The sequence below is a fragment of the Mirounga angustirostris genome, unplaced genomic scaffold (assembly GCF_029215605.1).
Source record: "Mirounga angustirostris isolate CCGP_5_RB_7025 unplaced genomic scaffold, mMirAng1.0.hap1 SCAF_15, whole genome shotgun sequence".
Taxonomy (NCBI): Eukaryota; Metazoa; Chordata; class Mammalia; order Carnivora; family Phocidae; genus Mirounga; species Mirounga angustirostris.
Genome location: NW_026991723.1, coordinates 79,049 through 101,321, shown reverse-complemented (window position 1 = coordinate 101,321; position 22,273 = coordinate 79,049). Strand labels below are relative to the sequence as shown.

General features: G+C 41.1%; 1 protein-coding gene and 1 long non-coding RNA gene across 4 annotated transcripts in view; one reads left to right on the top strand and one right to left on the bottom strand.

The window, feature by feature from the left end:
- The window catches only part of MFSD14B (major facilitator superfamily domain containing 14B), a 76,317-nt gene extending 69,053 nt beyond the window's left edge, over positions 1-7,264 (bottom strand). The window contains exon 1 of one of the 3 annotated variants that reach the window (XM_064579859.1): positions 6,966-7,264. In XM_064579859.1, the coding sequence (XP_064435929.1) occupies positions 6,966-7,073 (108 nt within the window). In that variant the 5' untranslated portion in view covers positions 7,074-7,264. The remainder of the gene's footprint in view (positions 1-6,965) is intronic. The other 2 variants (XM_064579858.1, XM_064579857.1) reach the window with 2 other exon arrangements.
- A 145-nt stretch (positions 7,265-7,409) lies between these two features.
- Positions 7,410-20,747, top strand: LOC135362744 (uncharacterized). Its single transcript, XR_010407835.1, has 2 exons — positions 7,410-8,339; positions 19,975-20,747. It is a non-coding gene; the product is annotated as an uncharacterized LOC135362744 (long non-coding RNA).
- Positions 20,748-22,273: the final 1,526 nt, after the last annotated feature.

Here is a 22,273-nt window from a genome sequence, read left to right as displayed (position 1 = left end):
GTTGATGGACATCTTTAGCCAAAACATTTTTAAAAGAAAACAAAGTTGGAAGCCTAACACTATTTGTTTCAAGTATTATGTACCTACAGTAATAAGGATTAAGTGGTATTGATATAAAGACAAATAGATGAAACAGAGAATCCAGAATAGACTGACACATATGGACAACTGAAACTGAATTTCGACTAAAATGCAAAGACAATTTAGTGAAAAAAAGTCTTTTCAGGGGGCGTGGGTGGCTCAGTTGGTTAAGCACTGGACTCTTAGTTTCGGCTCAGGTCATGATCTCAGACTCAGGTCATGATCTTGGGCTTGAGCCCCACATCAGGTTCTGTGCTCAGCGCTGAATCTGCTTGACATTCTCTCTCTCTCCCTCTCTCTGCCCCTCCCCCCCACATTCTCTCTTTCAAATAAATAAAATCTTAAAAAAATAAGTCTTTTCAACAAATCATGCATCAATTATCCATACACAAAAAACAAATTTCCACCCACACTTTGCACCATATTATAAACTAATTCAAAATGGTCATAAACCTAATTGTAAAATCTAAAAAACTTCTAAAAACAGAGAAGGAAATCCTTGTGATAATGAGTTAGGCAAGCATTTCTTAGATGTAAAACCAAAAACTATCCATAAAAAAAACAAATTAATAAATTAAATTTCATGAAAATTAAAAACTGTTCTTCTAAAAGCACAGCTTGGAAGAAAATATTTGCAAAGCATGTATCTGATAAAGGACTTCCATCCCAAATATATAAAGAACTCTCAAAAATCAATTTTAAGATGATAAACAACCTAACAACAACAACAACAAAAATAGGCAAGACTTGAGCAGACACTTCACCAAGAAGATATAAAGATGGCAAATAAATTTATGGAGAGATGTTGAACATCATTAGCCACAGGGACATGCAAATTAAAAACACAGTAAGATACCACTACTACAGATCTATTACAAGGGCTAAAACTAAGTTTTGAGGATGTAGATGAGGTGGAACTCTCACAGTGCTAGTGACAATGTAAAACTGAACGATAACTTTAAAGAACAGTTTGGCAGTTTTCTTAAAAAGTTAAACAATACACGTACCCTATGATTCAGCCATTCCACTCTGATAAAAGTATATCCCACACAAAGACTGGTAGACAAATGCTCATAGCAACTTTATTTATATTGGCCAAAACTTGGTGATAAACCAAATGTTCATCAATGCAGAATGGACAAATTGTGGTACACCCCTGCAGCGGAGTACTACTCAGCAACAAAAGAAGAATGCACTGATTTATATACTATATGGATAAATCTCAAAATAACTTATGCTGAGGAAAAATAAAGTCAAACCAAAAAGAGTATATGCTAAAAAATTAAAAGTAATATAAAGTGACAGAAAGTAGATAAATGCTTGCCTAGGGAATAGGTGGAGAGAGAGGATGTAAAAATGGGCACAAGGAAACTTCTGGGAGTGATGGATATATTCACTATCTTGATTGTGGTAATGATTTCACAAGTGTATACACATGTCAAAACACAAACCTGTACACTCTAAATATAGTTTTTACTATGTCAATTTTATTTCAATAAAGCTATTTTAGAACTATAAGCAAATATAGAACTATGTATTAAAAAGTCAGGCAGCTAGAAAGAAGTTGACATAATTCACAGATATTATATGTTTTAGCAGGTTATTTATTACAGTTGATTACAGGGATTAATGTCAAATTTCTCTCCAATTCTCATACAACAATGCCCTTACTATGCCACAACCTATTTCTCCAAGGGACATCTCAGACTTTGTAGCCCATTTGTGAGAAGGCTCTATGAAAAGGCTCTATGAGACTGGAAGGGAGGGAGGGAGGCAAAGAGGAAGAGTGGGGAAGAGGGGAACACATACAAAAAAGAGAGTAAGAATAAAAAGATGCTTCTGTCATGTAATAAAGCCTATTTATCTCATACATATAGTTTACACCATCCTTAACAATGAAAAAGATGTATTTCTGTTATGAAGAGAAAGTTGTGAACTTTCACCACTGCTACCGAACCTTTTCCTGGATATTCTAGTTCATATAACACAGAAATACAGACGACGCAAAATTATCCCCATTTGCAAAACTGATGATTACCCAGAATACACTGGAGAATTATTATTTTTTTTTTTAAAGATGAGGTTGAAAATTACCAATGTCAGCAATAAAAACAGTAAGGATCTTATAGCAGTTTAAAAAAGCCTAAGAGGCTATTACAACTTTATGCCAGTTAATTTGAAGGTGAAATGGACAAATTCCTAAGAAAATACAACTTACTAAAACAGAAAAAAAAGAAAATCAAATAGAAAACCTTGATTGTTCGGGCGCCTGGGTGACTCAGTCGATAAGCGTCTGCCTTCGGCTCAGGTCATGATACCAGGGTCCTGGGATCGAGCCCTGCATTGGGCTCCCTGCTCAGCCAGGAGCCTGCTTCTAACCCTCTCCCGCTCCCCCTGCTTGTGTTCCCTCTCTCTGTGTGTCTCTCTCTGTCAAGTAAATAAAATCTTTAAATAAAAAAAAAAAAAGAAAAAGAAAACCTCGACTGTTATACAACTACATTACCCCAGCCTAAAAACCATTAAGTTCTAAAATTATCTTACCATACACAAAATCTTCAGAGAAAAGAAGAAACCAGAACTACCAAACATTTTTTTTTTTTTTAAGATTTTATTTATTTTTTGACAGAGACAGAGACAGTGAGAGAGGGAACACAAGCAGGGGAAGCCGGAGAGGGAGAAGCAGGCTCCCCGCTGATCAGAGAGCCCGATGCAGGGCTCAATCCCAGGACCCTGAGATTATGACTGAGCCGAAGGCAGACGCTTAATGACTGAGCCACCCAGGTCCCCCCCCCAACTTGTTTTATAAGGCCAAAGCATATTATATAAATGATAAGAGGGAAAAAAAAGGTAAAAGACAAGGTTGTCATTAATAAGCCAAAAAAACTGGCTTAAAGCTACACTGAATGACTTCTTTCTTTATTAATATTTATTGATCATCCCCAAAAGACTATTTCAGATTAAAAGATACACAGCTGTAGTCCCTACCTTCAAAGACTTAATCTAGTAAGAAAAATGGTGGAAAAGGATGCTCAAATATCCTAAGAAGCAAGGTCTACAAAATCCTGCCTATGCCAGGCCTAAGAACAACACAACAGCAAGGATAAGCCTGTGTTATGACAAAGGCTAGCCGTGATGACAGTGAGCTGACTAGAAATTTGCATAATTCTAAATATGAAACATAATAAATGTTTCGATGAAAGCACCACCAATTGGCTTTTCTAAATTGCAGTATATCAAATGCTCACAAATGCTTTCAGTTTCTCCCCTTATCTGCTAGAATTTACTTGAGAAGTTGCTATGCCAATGTCCCAGTACTATTTTATTATTGAAATGATCATACTGGTCCCTAACAGTGTCAAGAAAGAATTGAAAGCTTATAGTTCATTTTCCCTAATATGTCCCTAGACCCTCTTTTATGTCTATAAACATAACAGAGTCATTTTAGCATTTTTTTTTCTGAAGCTACTCTTCAGTATTATTTCCATTTTGCCTACATAATAAATAATATTCTTGTTCTCAAAAATCAGAATTAAAATTAGCCTTTACAGAAAACCCTCTGAAACAGTCTTAGGAAAATCAACTTAAGAGACATCAAATATGGGCGCCTGGGTGGCTCAGATGGTTGAGCGTCTGCCTTCGGCTCAGGTCATGATCCCAGGGTCCTGGGATCGAGTCCCGCATCGGGCTCCCTGCTCCTTGGGAGCCTGCTTCTCCCTCTGCCTCTCTCTGTCTCTAATGAATAAATAAATAAAAAATCTTAAAAAAAAAAAAAAAAAAAAAGAGAGACATCAAATGTCACCAGAACAACAATGATCATGAGAGGCCTTATATCAGGGCTCTTAACCCGTTACCGAGCATTGGCTTCTGGGAGTCCAAAAACATCCTGAAATAGTATGCTAAACTTAGTTGTGTTTTCTTTGCAGCAAATCCTTAATTTTCATCAGATGCTCACAGGTAAATGATGCCAAAAAAAACCAAAACCAAAAACAAAACACAACAACAACAACAACAAAAACCTTTCCCCTTACCTGGTTATGAAGGTTAAGTATGATGGAAAACATACATTTAATGATAATGCAAACAATTCTGATGAAACATCTCAAGTTGTTTGCACACACAGTTAGGGAAGGAAAGAGGAAAGAGGAAATAATAAAACAAGAACTTACTTGCTAAACACACATCCCTTTTCTACAAGGCTATGATCCCTTGAAGTAAATACTTGATTCCCTTCTATTACTCAGATCAATACATCTCTCTGCCAATCTCTTTCAGGTCAATACATCTCTTTGCCAAACAAGGTTGAAAAGCTGCCAGCAGGTTCCCTGTGTATGGGCAGTTTTCCCTGTAATTATTAGCATCTAAGAACCTGAAACCATGAGTATCACTGGACTCAAGCTATAAGGAAATTCCAATACATGAAAATGAAATCAAGTCAGAGGCTACAGAACATAGCTCCTGGGAAGTGATACTAGACAGAAAGTGCAAGCAGGAAAGACGCATAATTTTGGGGTACCGGCATACAACATGAACCCGTATGATTAAAGGCATTCACTTGCTTTCCCAGCCACCACACACTCCAAAAAGCACCAGTGTCTGAACTGTGCCACCTGCCCATGCTAGTCACTCACTAAGTACATCAAGCATCAGAAAACTCAAGTCAGTTTCACAGCAGTTTATCAGTACTGACTCGTGGACCCTCAGAGACAAGGGAAGACTGAGCAGGACTGTACTTGTGCCAAACTAGGTTAGCATCAGGGTCCACAGGAGAAGGAAACAGGGAATAAAGAGTCTAAGTTTCCTTGGGTAAACATCCCTCAAAAGTTCTAGTTCTAAGCGCATAAAATTAGCAACTTTAATTTTTAGTGAATAACTGACAGGGATCACCTATACACTCTGGCCAATCATTCATGCCAAAAATATTGAGAACTAATAACAGCTAATATTTATTGAGAACTTACTAGGTGCAAGGTTGCAGTAACCCTCACAATCCTCTGTGGTAAATACTATTATTAATTCAGAGATATTATGTAACTTGCCCAAAGTTATGTAGGTAATAAAAGGTGGGAACTGGGATTCCGAGCATGCTCACCTAATCACTATGCTATAATGCTTCAACCTGCCAGGTTATTTTTTCTATCCTATAAACCAAGGCGAGCCAATGAAAAAATTTAAGGACAGCAGTAATTATATTTACATGTTAGATCACACTGATCAACATTGTGGACAGCAGACCAATGGTGAAGTAAGCAAGGGTCCCAAAAGATAAGTCAAAATGCTAAGGAAATGAACCATAGAGATGCAGAGAATAAAAACCTAAAATCTTTGCCCGGTAAAATTAGCTAGACTTAGGAATGTACTGGATGTTGTAAGCATGGCAAGGAATGAAGGAGGCTACCTCTCATGTTACTGGTATGGCGTCTGGTTAGTAATTATGGTCTATCAATTCAAAGACAGGAGGAGGACCTGGCAGTTTGGTTTAGTTTAGAGGAGGAGGAAGATGACAAGTCTACTTTTTAAATAATCAAAAACAAAACGAGAAAAACTTATACTCTTATCTTCCCCACTGAAGATAAAATTCCCTTTACGGAAATCTTATCTTTGAAATGAGGAATTCCTGGGGCACCTGGGTTGCTCAGATGGTTAAGCGTCTGCCTTCGGCTCAGCTCATGACCCCACAGTCCTGGGATCAAGCCCCACATCGGGCTCCCGGCTCAGCGCGGAGCCTGCTTCTCCCTCTCCCTCTCTCCCTGCTCATGCTCTCTCTGTGTGTCTCAAATGAATAAATAAGATCTTAAAAAAAAAAAAAAAACTCCTAATGCTTTTTTAAAAATTAGAACTCACTTGAGCAAGGAGGGTCCTTCCACATTACTAAGCTCTCCTGCCACAGGTGAGGCACTGAGTGGCAGGGTTGTGTCCGGACCTTGCCCAGCCAAGAACCTGAAGGTTCTTCAGTGGAGAACCTTCCTTGGTTCTCAGGGAACCAAGACTAGAAACCAGCTCTTCTGGCTCCATTCTACTTACTGCTCCTTCTACTTCACCCACCCGCCAAATTCTACTAATGGGGACTCACATCACCAAGGAATAATCATGTAGTATTTTTTAAAAGCAATATAGACACGTAAGCTAAAATGCGAAGCTGACTGCATACACTTAATTTTCCTAAAATTTCTAGTTTTCTTTGCGTTAGTTTCTACTCACTGTAACGTTTCTGTATTTCCTGTCCTAAATAGACCAAAAAAACCCCTCTTTAAGAAAGGACTGGCCCTCTCTGCTTAGTATTCCACCACAACAAACCAAAGCGCCACTGACAAGGCCTGTTCTGCCGAATCCGCGCCAATTAAGTCAGGGCTTCGCAAGCCACCTGAGCCTGGCGTACAACCGGAGCGCGAGACCGGCCTATACGCGTTCCGCAGCCGGGCCCTGGCACCCCCAGCTTGCTCCGAGATCCTGCGCTCCGACGGCACGGCCGCCGGGAGAAGGAAGCAGCGGCTGGGGTGCTGCCCAGCCTCCACCGCCAACTTCCCGGTTGAGGCCCCCACACATCCCTGCAGGCTCGGCCAGAAACTGCACCACGGAAATGGTATCGCCAGTCCCACGTCTGGAAATTCTTGAACAACTCAACTACTTCTCCTCGGGGCCCGGTGTCTGGCGCTGTTTGAAACAATAAGCCCCTCGAGTTCTGTCTGGAGAGCAGCGGCGCTAGCAAAGCCCAGGGAGGAATCCAAGGGCTGACCCCGGAAAGGACCGGCTTCCCGAGGGCCGGAGCCAACGCCCCACGTCTCCCCAAACCCCCGGGGCCGCAGGCGCCGGCCCGGCCCCGCCCAGCCTCCCCCGACCCCGGCCTCGGGCTCAGCACCGCGGCCGGGACCCGCACCCGCGCTCACCGAGACGCAGCCGGCGGCCTGCGCGCCCGGGCGCTTCTCTGGCATGGCTCCCGCCGCGGGCTCCGACACCGCCTTGTTCTCTGGCTCCGGCGGCGGCTCCGCGCTCATGCCGCGGCCATGCCCGCGCCGGCTCGGGACGCTCCGGGACGACCGCGACGCCGCTGACGCGGCGGCGGGGCCCGCGCCCTCATGGGCTCCGCGGCCCGCGGCGGCCTGCGGGTCGGGCGGCGGCGCCAGCGGCGACGCCGAGAGCTGGAAGGGCGGCTGGGGCTGGAGTCGCTGACGAGGCGAAGAAGGGAGCGCAGGTGCAGAAGCCACCGGCCGCACCCGCCGCAACGACCGCGGCTCTCGCGGCTGCCCCGGACGGTCAAGAGGCTCCGCCCGCCCCGCGCCTCAGCTCCCGCCTCAAGCTCCCGCCCGCGCCCGAGGCCTCCAGCAGCGCCCCGCCCACCTCGGGCCCCGCCTCCGCGTCTCCGGAGCCGCCGGGGCGCCAGGCCCCCGCCGCGCGCCGGAAGTACGTCATCTCCCAGGACCTCCCCAGCCGTTCTGTTTCCTGAGACGCCGCCCGCTGGGGCAAACCGAAGGATATGAGCCGATTACTCAGCAGCGGAGCTTCGTGTGAGAAGTAGGAATAATAGCCTGCTCTGGGTATGGTGATGATGTGCAGAAGCAAACTACCCTAATCTGGGCTTCATGAATGCTGCTATCGTGGTTACTGGCCCTAAAGGACCTTGTGAGATACCACATCCTGTTTTGCAGTTGCCAACCCAAGCTTCGAAGGAAAGTGACTTGGTAGTTACAAAGCTAAGGTCACAAACAGGTAGGACTGTTGCACCAATTTGGAGTACAAATAAAGTCAGAATATTTTTTTCTGCTAGATGGTTGAGCATCCAATGCCTCCTTGAAAGAAGAGGAATACCTTGAAAACCTGAAGACCTTATGTCTTTCTCCTTATTAGGGAGACCCAGATGGACTTAACTAACAATGGAAAAAGTCCAATCAGTCCACCACTGATTTACAACCATTGATTTACTGTAAGAATTAGTAAATCAGAAGGGCGAGCTCTCATGCCCTTCACTTCCCGTCATCTGCAGGCCCAGCAGGAAGAGACTCACCTTGTAAGTGCACGGCGCTTTAGCTACTATATTATTCCAGCAGGAGGAAGAACGGTTCTCTCCCCACGTCCACCAGCCCAACCAATGAAAAGCCATTATACTTCAAACCCCTGGTTTACTGCAGTGGACTTTTTGCTTGTAACAGCCCTCCCAACTTCCTCTGTAGGAGAACCTTCCTCTCCTTGGTTCTTGGGACTTGTGTATGGTTTTGACACTACATTGCTTTCTTGCTGGATTGCAGTTCTCCGATATTTTGCTGGTAAGATAACTGGCAGTTTTATTTTTAAAGTTAACATTCCAAACAGTTCATGCACAATTCTAAAGATTTTTGTGTGCTCCGACTTGGTCTACCCACTGGCTTAGGTCCCTCCCAGGACTTGAGCTAGTATAACTTTGGTGTTTTAGTGCAGGCTGTCGTAACAAAATACCATAGACTGGATGGCTTAAACAACAGAAATTTATTTCTTACAGTTCCAGTGGCTGGAAGTCTGAGCTTGGCGCCAGTAATCAGGTTCTGATGAGAGCTTTTTTTCCTGGCTTACAGATGGCCACCTTACTGTGTCCTCACAAGGACAAGCTCTCTGTTGGCACAAACCCATCATGAGCACTCCCGCCTACATGATCTCATCTAAACCTAACTACCTCTCCAAATAGCATCACATTGGGGGTTAAGGCTTCAACATCTAAATTTTGGGGAAGGATACAATTTAGTTCATAGCCCTTGGTGTACAGAGCTATAGCTTAATTTATACTTACTGTTCAGACATTGTCTCCCAGAGTACATGGATCTCCAAAACTGGCTTTTCTTCCTGAAAGAACACCGTTCTTTTCTTGATCTCAAGTAACCAACCTGGATTGCCCCTTAATGCAGGGACTGTACTGTTACTTGGCCTTTCTTGAAGACCCTTTAGTTCACAATAGGAGACTGATTGGATTTTAGAAGTCAACAGCATTGAATTGAGAGTAGGAAATTTCCCAACAATATCTCAAGCAGGTTGTCATCTAACCTCTACTTAAATATAGCCAGAGAAGAGGTAATGTTAAATACACCCAGTTCACTTATGGATAGCTGTCATTTTTTTGAATTATGTTCTTTTTTGAGCTAAAGACTGCTTGATTCTTTCAGCTGTGCTTTGATTCTGCTTCTGCCTTCTATGTCTAATTGCAGTTGTTTAAAATGTCAAGATAAACCTGCCATCTTTCCTGATTATCCTCCAAACGCAGACCAGTTTATGAAAATCCCACTTAAAATGCATTGCCAAAAATATAACACTATAAATAGCATTTGATGATGATACTGTAAGGTCAGGTCTCTTGATCTGGAGACTCATAAAGAGGTGAATTGTATAATTACATTATGTTGACAGCTATACCATAGGAATTAAATAGACCATTATCCTTACCTTTTAATTAATTCTGTACTAATCAAGGTCAAAGACTTGGGAGTCCACATAATTTAATTCAACATCTTAGATTCTAGGAAAGTAATGGTGCTCACTGAAAGATACATGTGATACCTTGTTTCATCCAAGAAGGTTTAGATATCTCCATTGTTTGAAATCATATTGTTAAGGAAAAGATGCTCCTCTGTTAATAGGTATGCAAGAGCTGGTAGGAAATAACTTTGTGTGTTAAATAATAACAAATTTAAAATATTTTCTTTTTTATTGCCAGATTTCCTCTAGTTTTAATATGCTGATGGGTATCCTGATTGTCCAAAGAGAAAATATAGTAAGCAGTGTTTCTCAAAGATTTTTATTCTTGAAACACTGATTAATATCTTGTAGATGTGTAGGACACAGTTTGGGAAGTGCTGCCTTTTTATCTTTATTGATTTTTTTTTTTTAAGATTTTATTTATTTATTTGACAGAGAGAGAGATAGCGAGAGCAGGAACACAAGCAGGGGGAATGGGAGAGGGAGTAGCAGGCTTCCCGCCGAGCAGGGAGCCCGATGTGGGACTCGATCCCAGGACCCTGGGATCATGACCTGAGCAGAAGGCAGATGCTTAACGACTGAGCCACCCAGGCGCCCTCTTTATTGATTTTTAAAGATATACATGAACATGAAATATAGAAAGAGATGCATACAATACTGTAGCACAGAAAGATTGCAAAACAATGTCTGATCTTTTTAAAAACATTAATCAAAAAAAGAACGAAAGTGTTTTTTTAATAATGATTGGCTCTAGAATCAAGAATATTTTTCATATAAATTTCTGATTTAGGACTATGAATATGTAATAGTATACTTTTATAATAAGAAAAAGAAAACAGACCAATTTCCCAATCTAAAAAAATACAATGAATTATACACTTTTTATTAGTTTCCTATTGTTACAAAGCAAATTACCACAAACTTAGGGGCTTAAGTCAGCACCCAGGTATTATCTCAGGGTCCCTTGTAGACAGCATACCACTACATCATATTTTTTTAACCATTCAATCATTCTTTGTCACTGAGGACTCCCCCAGTCCTTGCTGCTACCATGTTCATCTGCAGCCTTGACTGCCAACAACCTCTACAGTATTCACTGATGCTAACCTCAGCTGACAGAGCTACCGAGAGTCCACACTGCTACACTCTCCCAGAGCTGGAGCTGCCAAATCCCACCTCACCCAGCACCCTCACACCCAATCACTCTATGCCTTTTGACTGGTGTGCTTAATTCAAGTATATTTAATTATTGATAAATTAGGACTTAATATAGCCCATTTATTTACTTATTAAGATTTTATTTATTTAAGAGAGAGAAGGAGAGAACGAGCGAGAGAGCACAAGCAGGGGGAGCGGCAGAGGGAGAGGAAGAAGCAGGCTCACCACTGATCAGGGAGCCCAATGTGGGGCCCGATCCTAGGACCCTGGGATCATGACTTGAGGCCTAAGGCCGACGCTTAACAACTGAACAACCCTGGCCCCCCATCCCTTTTATTTAAAAAAAAATTTTTTTTTAAAGATTATTTATTTTATAGAGAGAGGGTGAGCAGGAGGGGCAGAGGGACAGGGAGAGAATCCTCAAGCGGACTCCCCGCTGAGCACGGAGCCAGACATGAGACTCAATCCCAGGACCCTGAGATCATGACCTGAGCCAAAATCAAGAGGGCCACTCAACCGACTGAGCCACCCAGGCGCCCCTCTTTTGTTTTGTTTCTCAGTTGTTTTGCCCAGTAAAGGTAGTCTCTAAAGTCTGGAAAGGGGACTTCTCCTTCAAATGCAAGGTGATCAATGTAAGGCTATAAGAAACACACACGCACACAAAAAAATCAAGGAAATGGGATGCCTGGGTGGCTCAGTCGGTTAAGCATCTGCCTTCGGCTCAGGTCATGATCTCAGGGTCCTGGGATTGAGTCCCACTTTGGGCTCCCTGCGTGGCAAGGAGTCTGCTTCTCCCTCTGCCTGCCACGCCCCCTGCTTATGCTTTCTCTCTCTCTCCCTAATAAAGAAAATCTTTTAAAAAAAAATGAAGACATAAGAAGCCACCAACAAAAAAAGAATATTTTTCCATTTACAGTCTCCAGTGGAAATCTGTGAATTTCCTGGGAAAGAATTAAAAATAATTATTTTAAAGAAGTTCAGTGAACATACAAAAGAACACAGACAACAAAATCAGGAAAACAATACATGTGTAAAATGAGTTCCACAGAGGGACAGAATTTATAAAAGAGAACTAAAATTCTGGTGCTGAAGAAAACAATGAATGAAATGAAAAACACAAGAGAGACCTTCAACAACAGACTCATTCAAGAAGAAAGAATCTGCACCCTCAAAGGTCATTTGAAAGTATCCATTCAGAGGGGATAAAATGAAAATTAGTGAAGAAAGTCTGTGATATTAATGGGAAAGCATCAACAAAATAAAAATGTTTGAATATGGGATATGCAATATATCCTAGAAGGAGAAGAGAGAAAAGGGGGTAGAAAGTGTATTTAAAGAAATAATGGCTGAAATGTTCCCAAATCTTGGGAGGGAAATAGACATCCAAATTAATTAGGCTGAAAAGTTTCCAAATAGGATAAATCCAAAGAATAGACCAAGATACATTATAAAATCATATTGCCAAAAATTAAGAACAAAAATAGTATTTTGAAAACAACAAGAGAAAAGCCATTCATCACATATAAAGGAACTCCTTTAATATTATCAGTGGATTTCTCAGCACAAACCTTGCAAGCCAGGAGAGAATGGGAAGATATATTCAAAGTACTAAGAGAAAAAGCTGCCAACCAAGAATAACTATACCTTTGAAATGAAGCAAAATTTTCCTTTGAAAATGAAGGAGTGATAAAGATGTTCCAAGACAAACAAAAACTGAGGGAGTTCATCACCACTAGCCTTACAAGAAATGCTTAAAGGAGCCCCACATCGGGCTCCCTGCTCTGCGGGAAGCCTGCTTCCCCCTCTCCCGCAACCCCTGCTTGTGTTCCCTCTCTGGCTGTCTCTCTGTGTCAAAAAAAAAAATCTTAAAAAAAAAAAAAAAAGAAATGCTTAAAGGAGTCTTCAAATTGAAATGAAAACATGCTCAACAGGAGCATGAAATCCTAAATCTCACTGGTAAAGGTAAATATACAACAAATGGTACACTGTAATGGTTATTTATAAATTACTTTTAACCCTAACTTAAGGGTTAAGAGAAAAATTTGTTCATGGATACACAATATAAAATGAAGTAAACTCTGAGTACAAGAACACAAAGTATGTGGGGGAGGATAAAAGTGTAGAGTTTTTGTATGCAATTGAAATTTAAAACCGAGGGTTATAACTACAGGATATTCTATGCAAGCCTCAAGTTAACTGCCAGAGTCCAGCTCCAGCCGGGGTGGGTCTCTCGTAGGAAAGGACGGCGTCGGCGAATGAGGAGACACAGACACAGGATCAGGTTGCAAGCATCTCCTCCTGACAGCCTCGGAGGAACTTTATTTATATGTTAGGATATTTTTGTTTTTCCAAATCTTAGATCATTTTCTGGATTACAGCCATAGCCTTCTTTCATTTTTCCTTTGTAATGATTAACATGACCTTTATTGATTTCCGCTTATTGGCTTTCGCTAAAACTAAAAAACAGTACGCAAAGAGAAAGGTGCTAGACAGAGCGTGACCATCTTATTTTGTTCTATAGAAACTAAATCTTCGTGGAATTAGTTTCATTATGATTGCTTAGATAGACGTAACTAAGATGAGTAGTCATTTTATCATGAAACCCCAGAAATATTCCTACAATTATAAAGATTGCCATAAACAAAATGAAAGAGAATAGCAGGAGCCAGCCCAGAAATATTCCCACAATTATAAAGATTGCCATAAACAAAATGAAAGAGAATAGCAGGAGCCAGCTGTGGAGTCTCCTGTTTTCAGGATCGTCCCCCATACTTGGACTTTATCAAACAGCATGAGTAGCTTGGCTCGCGCCAGTTAACTACAAAGAAAAAACCTATAGTAAATACACAAAAGATAAAAGAATCAAAGAAAATCACTAAAATCATCAAATAACAAAGGAAGATAGCAAGAGTGGAAGAGAGAGACAAAACAACTGAGAAACAAAACAAAAGAGGGGCGCCTGGGTGGCTCAGTTGGTTGAGTGGCCCTCTTGATTTTGGCTCAGGTCATGATCTCAGGGTCCTGGGATTGAGTCTCATGTCTGGCTCCGTGCTCAGCGGGGAGTCCGCTTGAGGATTCTCTCCCTGTCCCTCTGCCCCTCCCGCTCACCCTCTCTCTATAAAATAAATAATCTTTAAAAAAAAATTTTTTTTTTAAATAAAAGGGATGGGGGTCCAGGGTTGTTCAGTTGTTAAGCGTCTGCCTTAGGCCTCAAGTCATGATCCCAGGGTCCTAGGATCGAGCCCCACATTGGGCTCCCTGATCAGTGGTGAGCCTGCTTCTTCCTCTCCCTCTGCCGCTCCCCCTGCTTGTGCTCTCTCGCTCGTTCTCTCCTTCTCTCTCTTAAATAAATAAAATCTTAATAAGTAAATAAATGGGCTATATTAAGTCTTAATTTATCAATAATTAAATATACTTGAATTAAGCACACCAGTCAAAAGGCATAGAGTGATTGAATGGTTAAAAAAATATGATGTAGTGGTATGCTGTCTACAAGGGACCCCCCCTTTAGATTTAAAGACACATAGGCTAAGAGCGAAAGGATGGGAGGGGCGCCTAGTTGGCTCAGTCAGAAGAGGGTGCAACTCTTGATGTTGGGATTATGAATTCATGGGGCTTGAATGTGAAGATTACTTAAAAAATAAATCTTTAAACAAAACTTTTTAAAAGAGAAAGAAAAAAAGAAAAGATGGGGAAAATATTCTATACAAACGGTAACCAATGGAAAGTAGGGGTGGTATAATTATATTATACAAAATAGACTTTAAGTCAAAACCTGTCTTTAAAGACAAGGTCATAATGATGAAATGGTCAATTCAACAGTAAGATACAACAATTACAAAAATATACACACCCAGCATCTGAGCACCTAAAGTACAGGCCAATATTCTTAATGAATACAGATGCAAAACTCCTCAGTAAAATATTAGCAAACTGAATTCAAGAGCACATTAAAAGGACCATACACCATGACCAATGGAATTTATCCCTGGGACACAAGGATGGTTCAATGTACACAATAAATATGATAACACCACATAAACAAAATGAAAGAAAAAAAGCCCACCACATAATCATCTAAACAGATACAGAGAAAACATTTGACAAAATGCAGTATCTTTCATCATTAAAACTCAACAAAATAGGCATAGAAGGAGCCTAACTCAATAAAGACCATATATGAAAAGCCCTAATTTAACATCATAACAAACGGGGAAAAAATGAAAACTTCCCATCTAAGATCTGGCACAAGGCAAGGATGCCCACTTTAGCCACCTCTCTTTAATGTAATACTGGAAGTCCTAGCCAGAGAAACTTGACAAGAAAAAGAAATAAAAGACATCTAAATGACAGGTGAAGTAAAATTACCTTTGCAGATGACATGATATTATATAGAGAAAACCCTAATGACACAACAAAATTAACTATTAGAAATAATAAACACGGAGTGCCTGGGTGGCTCAGTCAGTTAAGGGCCTGCCTTTGGCGCAGGTCATGATCCCAGGGTCCTGGGATTGAGCCCCACATTGGGCTCCCTGCTCAGTGGGGAGTCTGCTTCTCCCTCTCCATCTCCCTCTGCCCCTCCCCCACTTGTGCTCACTCTCTCTCTCAAATAAATAAATAAAATCTTAAAAAAATAATAAACACAGTCAGTGAAGTTGCAGGACACAAAAATCAACATGCAGAAGTCGATCAATATTCCCAAAGGAAATAATAAAACAAATAGACTTCCCCCCAATCATTCCATAGCTTTGTAGGGAATGAATTTGAGAAGGGTGAGAACAAAAGTAAGAGAACCAGGTACGAGGCTACTTCAGTGGTCCATGTAAGTTGTGGTGGTGACTTGAATAGGGTGATGGCAGTGGGGATGGAAAGATACAGATTGGAGGCAGAACCAAAAGGGCTTATTTAAAAACTGGATATAGGAGCAGTGTGCTTAGAATAGCCGGGTTGCTCAGATCCTCTGTGCACAAGTGAAATACCTAGAATGGTGGGATTTTCACTGAGACTAGGGTCTGGGAATTGCTTACTAAAGACAGTGGTGCTTCTGGTGGTCATGGGCCTTGAAAGCGAAATAGAGCAATTGCTGAGGTTCTATGAGTGTAACACCATGGCAGACATTAAGAAAACAAAAAGTAAAAGGAACTGTACTCAGGAGTGCAGGAGTGAAACACACTAGGATCCCATCACCGGTGCAAGACTTAATTCCTTTGATACCCCAGCATACCTTCTCACTCCACATCACCTTCCCCTTAACACACACGCATATGTGCACACCTGCTCAAAAGTACTTCTTTAGGGGCGCCTGGGTGGCTCAGTTGGTTAAGCGACTGCCTTCGGCTCAGGTCATGATCCTGGAGTCCCAGGATCGAGTTCCGCATCGGGCTCCCAGCTCAGCGGGGAGTCTGCTTCTCCCTCTGACCCTCCCCCCCATGTGCTCTCTCTCTCTCTCTCTCTCAAATAAATAAATAAAATCTTTAAAAAAAAAAAAAAGTACTTCTTTAACTGCACACACAGACTTGCAGTATTTCTTCTAGGCAGCTCCTAGAAGAGGTCTTTGAAGGCAAGGTGCCTAGTAAAATGCCAGTTCTGAAGAAATAGCTTCTATATACCATATATTTTCTAAGAAGAATAACTGAATCAGCCATTCAGGTTATACAATGAAATCCTGCTGTGGTTTCCATTGGAGTTAGTAATTTATAATAAGATGTCAAAGATGAGGGGCTCCTGAGTGGCTCAGTTGGTTGAGCGGCTGCCTTCAGCTCAGGTCATGATCCCAGGGTCCTGGGATCGAGCCCCTCATCGGGCTCGCTGCTCGGCGGAGAGCCTGCTTCTCCCTCTCCCTCTGTCTGCCGCTCTGCCTACTTGTGTTCTCTCTCTATCTCTGTTAAATAAATAAATAAAAATCTTAAAAAAAAAATATGTCAAAGATAAAAATTGCCCTGGATGGGATTAATGTCATTTTAGACTTGGCAGAAAAGAGTAGTGAACTTGAAAATAGCAATAGAGGCTACGCAGAATAACACAGATTGAAAACAGAAACTGGAAACAAAGTGGAGCGCCTCGGTGTGTGCAGATCCACACATTAGCTTAAAATACAGTTCAAGGCCCTAGAGGAGAATGCGAGGGGCACGGAAAGTGTTTGAAGAAATAATAGCCAAAATTTTACAAATTTGATGAAGTCTATAAACTCACAGATCCAAGAAGCTCCAGAATCCCTAAGGACAAGAAACATGAAGAAAACTACAGCAAAGCACATCATAATTAAATTGTTTAAAACTAATTATAAACAGAAAATCTTAAAAGCAGCCCCCAGAAAGAGACACATCATATACAGAAGAGCAAAAATGAGAACGAGAGCATGTTTTTCTTGGTAACAATGCAAGCTAGAAGACAGTGGAGCAATATTTTTAAAGTATTGAAAGAAGAGGAAAGGTCAACCTCAACCTAGAATTCTAACATTTATTTTGTTCAAGTTGTTTCATCTTTGGCCACTGGGGCTCTTTCAGGTTTTCTCCCATGTCCTCTAGAGAAATCACTTTTTTAAATAAGAACTTTGTTATTTTCCGACACTACGAGATGCCCCAGTTTCATCTTGTATTTTCTCAGCCCAGCCCTGGAGTCAGCTGTTTCTGATTCCTTTTATTAGAGTGGTACTTAAAAACCAAGATTTGGGTGGTGGGGTGCTTGTTGCTACTGAGGTGTCAATGTATCTTGGCCCTTTCATGTGTGCACATATCTGTATTTCTATATCTGTCTGTTGTTTGAAAGGATTCACTTCAGTTGGTCCCCCCTTTTTTTCATGGAGAACTATCCTTAATTAATCTTCCTAATTCCTTGCATTACAGAGTAATTCCATTTAGCAAATTTGGTTAAAAGGTAAATGTGATTTACCTTTTGTTTTTGTTTTTTTTTAAACGTTTTTTTTTAGATTTTATTTATTTATTTATTTGTCAGAGAGAGAGAGGGAGAAGAGAGAGAGCACAAGCGGGTGTGGGGGGGGGGCGGGGTGGACAGCAGGCTGAGGGAGAAGCAGGCTACCCGCTGAGCAGGGAGCCTGATGCAGGACTTGATCCCAGGACCCTGGGACCATGACCTGAGCTGAAGGCAGATGCTTAACTGACTGAGCCACCCAGGTGTCCCGTGATTTACCTTTTTGAAAAAAAGTGTATGTTAGGCTGTAGTGGATACTAGGATGATTCAAAATCAGATGGGACAGGCAAACATTTCAGAAGGAAGGATGGAATTTTGAGTGAGCCAGGGAGACAAAGAGTTTATTCTATAATGTGTGTGAACTATGTAAAAGGCGAGGAACTTAAGGACTTTCTTCCTTGCCCTACTTCTCTCTGTTTCACATGCTAAATGTGTGTTGCTGCCACCTGATACAATCTCTATGCCTAACGCAGGAATTATTGCTGATGTAGGTCAGCTCCTCCTTTTCCTTGCCACCCCCTCATAATCAGTTATCGAATGTTACTTACAGCCTTTCTCACCTACCTCTCTTTCCCTACCCACACATCCAAGCAACCATCATGCCCTATTTATTCTATATCTCAAGTTCATTCTGCACCTGCTCACTCCCACTGCCACTGCCCTAGTTCATAACACATAATACTGAGAGATGAGAACATCTCTCAGTAATTTAGTGTCTTTATCTTTGGGTTTACTTCCATCTATGTATGCACTCTTCAAACAAAACTGGTATTTCCAATACAAATCCATCTTAGGTCATTTCCTTGCTAGAAATTCTTCAAGGTATCCTATTTTTATGCAAGGTAAATTTCTCTGCCAACATGTAATTGTCTAAATGTTTAAAAACATAATTCTCACCCAAAGGGTTAGTGAGCACATGCCAATATTTCATTTATTTTAATTCCAGTTAGTTAACATACAGTGTTATGTTAGTTTCAGGTGTACAAGATAGTGATTCCACACTTCCATACATCAGCCGGTGCTCCTCACAAGTGCACTCCTTACTCCCCGTCACCTATTTCACCCATCCCTCCCCCACTTCCCTTCTGCTAACCATCAGTGTGTTCTCTATAATTAAGGGAGTCTGTTTCTTGGTTTCACTCTCTCTCTCTTTTTTCCCCCTTTGCTCGTTTGTCTTGTTTCTTAAATTCCACATATGAGTGAAATCATTTATTTTATTAATAAGGGAACACAAAGTGAGTTCAGAAGAGAATCTGAAAAAGTAGGTGAGAACAAAAGTGAGTGAGAACAAAAGGAATAATGATTGCTAAATTAGAGGCAGCCTTAGTTAATGTCCTGTAGGGCAATTAAACTGTAATATTTGGGGTTATCTAATTTTCCCACCATAGAAAAAAGCAACTGATCAGTTTCTTATAGTCTAACTTCTAACTTTACAGGGCTGTACATGTCTGGGCCTAATCAATAATAAATAGTTAAAAATAAATAATCAGTTCTTTTCCTAGAGAGTTAGCTGACCCTTAGGTGGGATTGTTGAGCAATTGTCTTCTAGTACAATGTTGATGGATATGGCATCTCTCTTTTTAATTTCCAAGTTGGGGAAATTTTTCCTAGCACTATCAGTGACTACTCTGATAGTGTACTTTTTAATCCACTCAATCCAGGCACACACTACAAACTTAAGGGAACTTAGGTCACTGGTGTTCAAACAGGGATATGTATACCCCATGGGATTTGGGAAGACTTCCAGAGGTTCCATGGCCATGAATAGCTTTTAGATAACCAATTTCCAGATTCTCACCTTAGGTGTGTACTCTTTTCTACAGCTAACCTGCTCTAAAAAGCATCTCTGTTTTGCAAGTTCTTCTTTCTCACCTTCGCTTCCACAGCCACCTTTCTCCTACTTCACCAAAGCCCCTCACCCATTCCAGATCTGATTGTGGAGCATGGATTTAAATACTTCTGAGGGCTAAACAAGGGGATAGTTTGAGAATGCCTCACCCCTGAGAGAGTGTTTTATCTAAGCAACAGGCTCTTGTCAAGTCTCCCGTCACAGACTTTTAATACCGTGTTCATTTGAATTAAACAAAAAAATTAAGATTTTTCTGTCAGAACGTGAGTTGGATTTGGCTGATTGGTTTGACGATGAGGACCGGCTTTAGCAAGTAGGTCAAAGGGTGGTTATTTTCTATAAAGCAGACGAGTCAAATTGGTTCCAAGAGTTTGACAATACTATGTTAAAAGCCTGTCTGCAATACCTGGCAAATAAATTCTTTGTATATGTAAACTAAGGATAAGGCAATTTAAATAACCTAAAAATGTGTGTGGTGTTGAATAGGTTGTTTGCTTGTTATTTAACATTCCTTTAAGGAACAAGATCAGAACCCTGAAGCCAATTGCCTGGGAAGAAAATTCAAGAACTCCAAACTCCATCTGACGCCATAGCCAACACCCTCATCTTCCTGCCGTTGACTCACTGAGCACTGTGGTGCTTTCCTTGTTTAGTGCTGCTTCTTCCCTCAGCCTGGTCAGCTGATCTTAGCTCCACCGATATGACTTTAGCACTCTGAATGTTGGCTCAAAGCTCACCTTTCTGTCCCCATTTATCACTGTCTCTGGTTGAACAGTAGAATGCTCCTAGGACTTGATCCCATTCTGGCTTTCTGTGGAGTGTGGTTGGGAAGGGCAGGTCAACCAATGTAGCCTCGCCCATATTACTGTGGAAATCAATAAAGGGAAACCTCACTAAAGTAGACTTGAGAGGCTGGAAGGGGAAGCTCCAAGGGGAGAGCAGTACTATTCAACATTAATTATAGAAAGAAATGTCAATTACAGGCTCCAGCAGAAGAATCTTCAGCAGGAAAGAATTGTCAATTTCAGGCCCCAAAAGAAAAAGATGTTGACTGCATCTCCCCAAGAAATCAACTATCACTGCAACTCAGCCAGTGAGAAACTCACCACCTTGAACTCTTGCTTTTCTTCAGTGGATGTTCATTCAAAACAACCCCTCCCAACTTCCTCCATCTTCTTCATGAAATCATAGTTCTCTGTTTGTTGGACTCGCCTTTGGTTTTGCTATAGCTTGCATGTTCTGAATTGCGATTCTGTTATTCCCAAATAAAACCATTTTGCTGGTAAAATAACTGACAGTTTTATTTTTAAGGTTAACATTACAATAAAATTTAAAGTTCCTGGTGTCTTTCTCTGTGGCTGCTACCTTTTACCTTGTGCACACTTCTTTTTTATTGTACTCATTACAACTATTTGTTTACCAAACAGCCTGTATTTCTCTGTAGACTCTCATCTTTTTGAGAAAAATACTTTTTATAATTATCCATTGACAAATAGTTGAATTGGAATAAACTCAACTGACCCAAATAAGCTGAACTGAACTAGAAATATCTTAAGAACAAGTCTGTGTCTCATTCACAATTTGTGCCAGTGTCAACACACAGAAAGAATAATAGCACATTTACTGAGAGTTAACTGGGGAATGTCAAGCCTGTACTAACCCACTAATACACAGTCGGAGCATCAGGAGAAACCTGTGGACGTTGTCTGCACTTAAAATGCAGGAAAGCAGAAATAGATTGGTTATGGCACTTAAAGCCATGCCACCAATAATGAGTGGTGCTGCCAGGGCTCAAACTGGGGTAGAATGACCCCGGAGTTCCTTACCACAATTTGATATTATCTCACAAATTGGATTTTTCGAATTGGATAAGTAATGAACAAAACAGCTCCATGTTACGGATATGGTTTCAACAGGCTTTGGGAAGATTGTGGCTCAGATGACCCTGTGACCTGAATTAAGAGAGGAACATTCATCTCATCTGAGAGCTGTGGGGCAACAAGGAAGCTGAACCTCTACCATTGGCCTTGCATCCAGGGCTTCAAGGGCATGAGAGCATCACGGTGAAAAATACCACCACCTGAGAGAGGCCCTAGAGTACAACGGGCTTACATCGAATCCAGATGTGAGCGGGTGTTTGTGGTGGTAGGATGCTCAGAGCTGTGAGATTGGCATTCATGTTCACATGGGAGCACTGTGTTACTAACAGCTGGGAAATCTTGGGATACTCTGTTTTCACTACAATTCCTTAAGAAATTATGAAAGTATTCTATAGTTCTCTGAGTGCATCAACCTCATTTATACTTATTTTAAATCTTTTGCAAAAAAAAGTGCTGAATAAAGTTCTCTCTCATTTCCTATCAGAACATTTTTTCTTTTGTATTTATGAAGTCCTCACACTCATACATTGACTTAACAGCTTGAAACTGGATCACAACACCATTGTAAATCTCCAGAAATGCTCTGATTATTTTCCAGTTTTCAAAGTTCAGCCACTAAAACCAGGGTCACTTTGACCAAGTTACTTCATATCCATGAAACACAGTGTTCTTATCTATTAAACAAGGATGATCTGTATTCTACTATTCTTTCATAATCTCAAAGATAATGACAGAGATCATGACCAACATAAATGTTCAAGGTGGATTACTACAGTATTTTTGCCTTTAAGACATTACTTAACAGGTTATGATTTGTTTGTTGTTAGTGAGCCTTTGGTTAGAGTGCAATCCCAAGTTCAGCTTTGTTTCCATAAAAATGCAACTATATACACCTGAAACCAACATAACACTGTATGTTTATTATAACGGAAGTAAA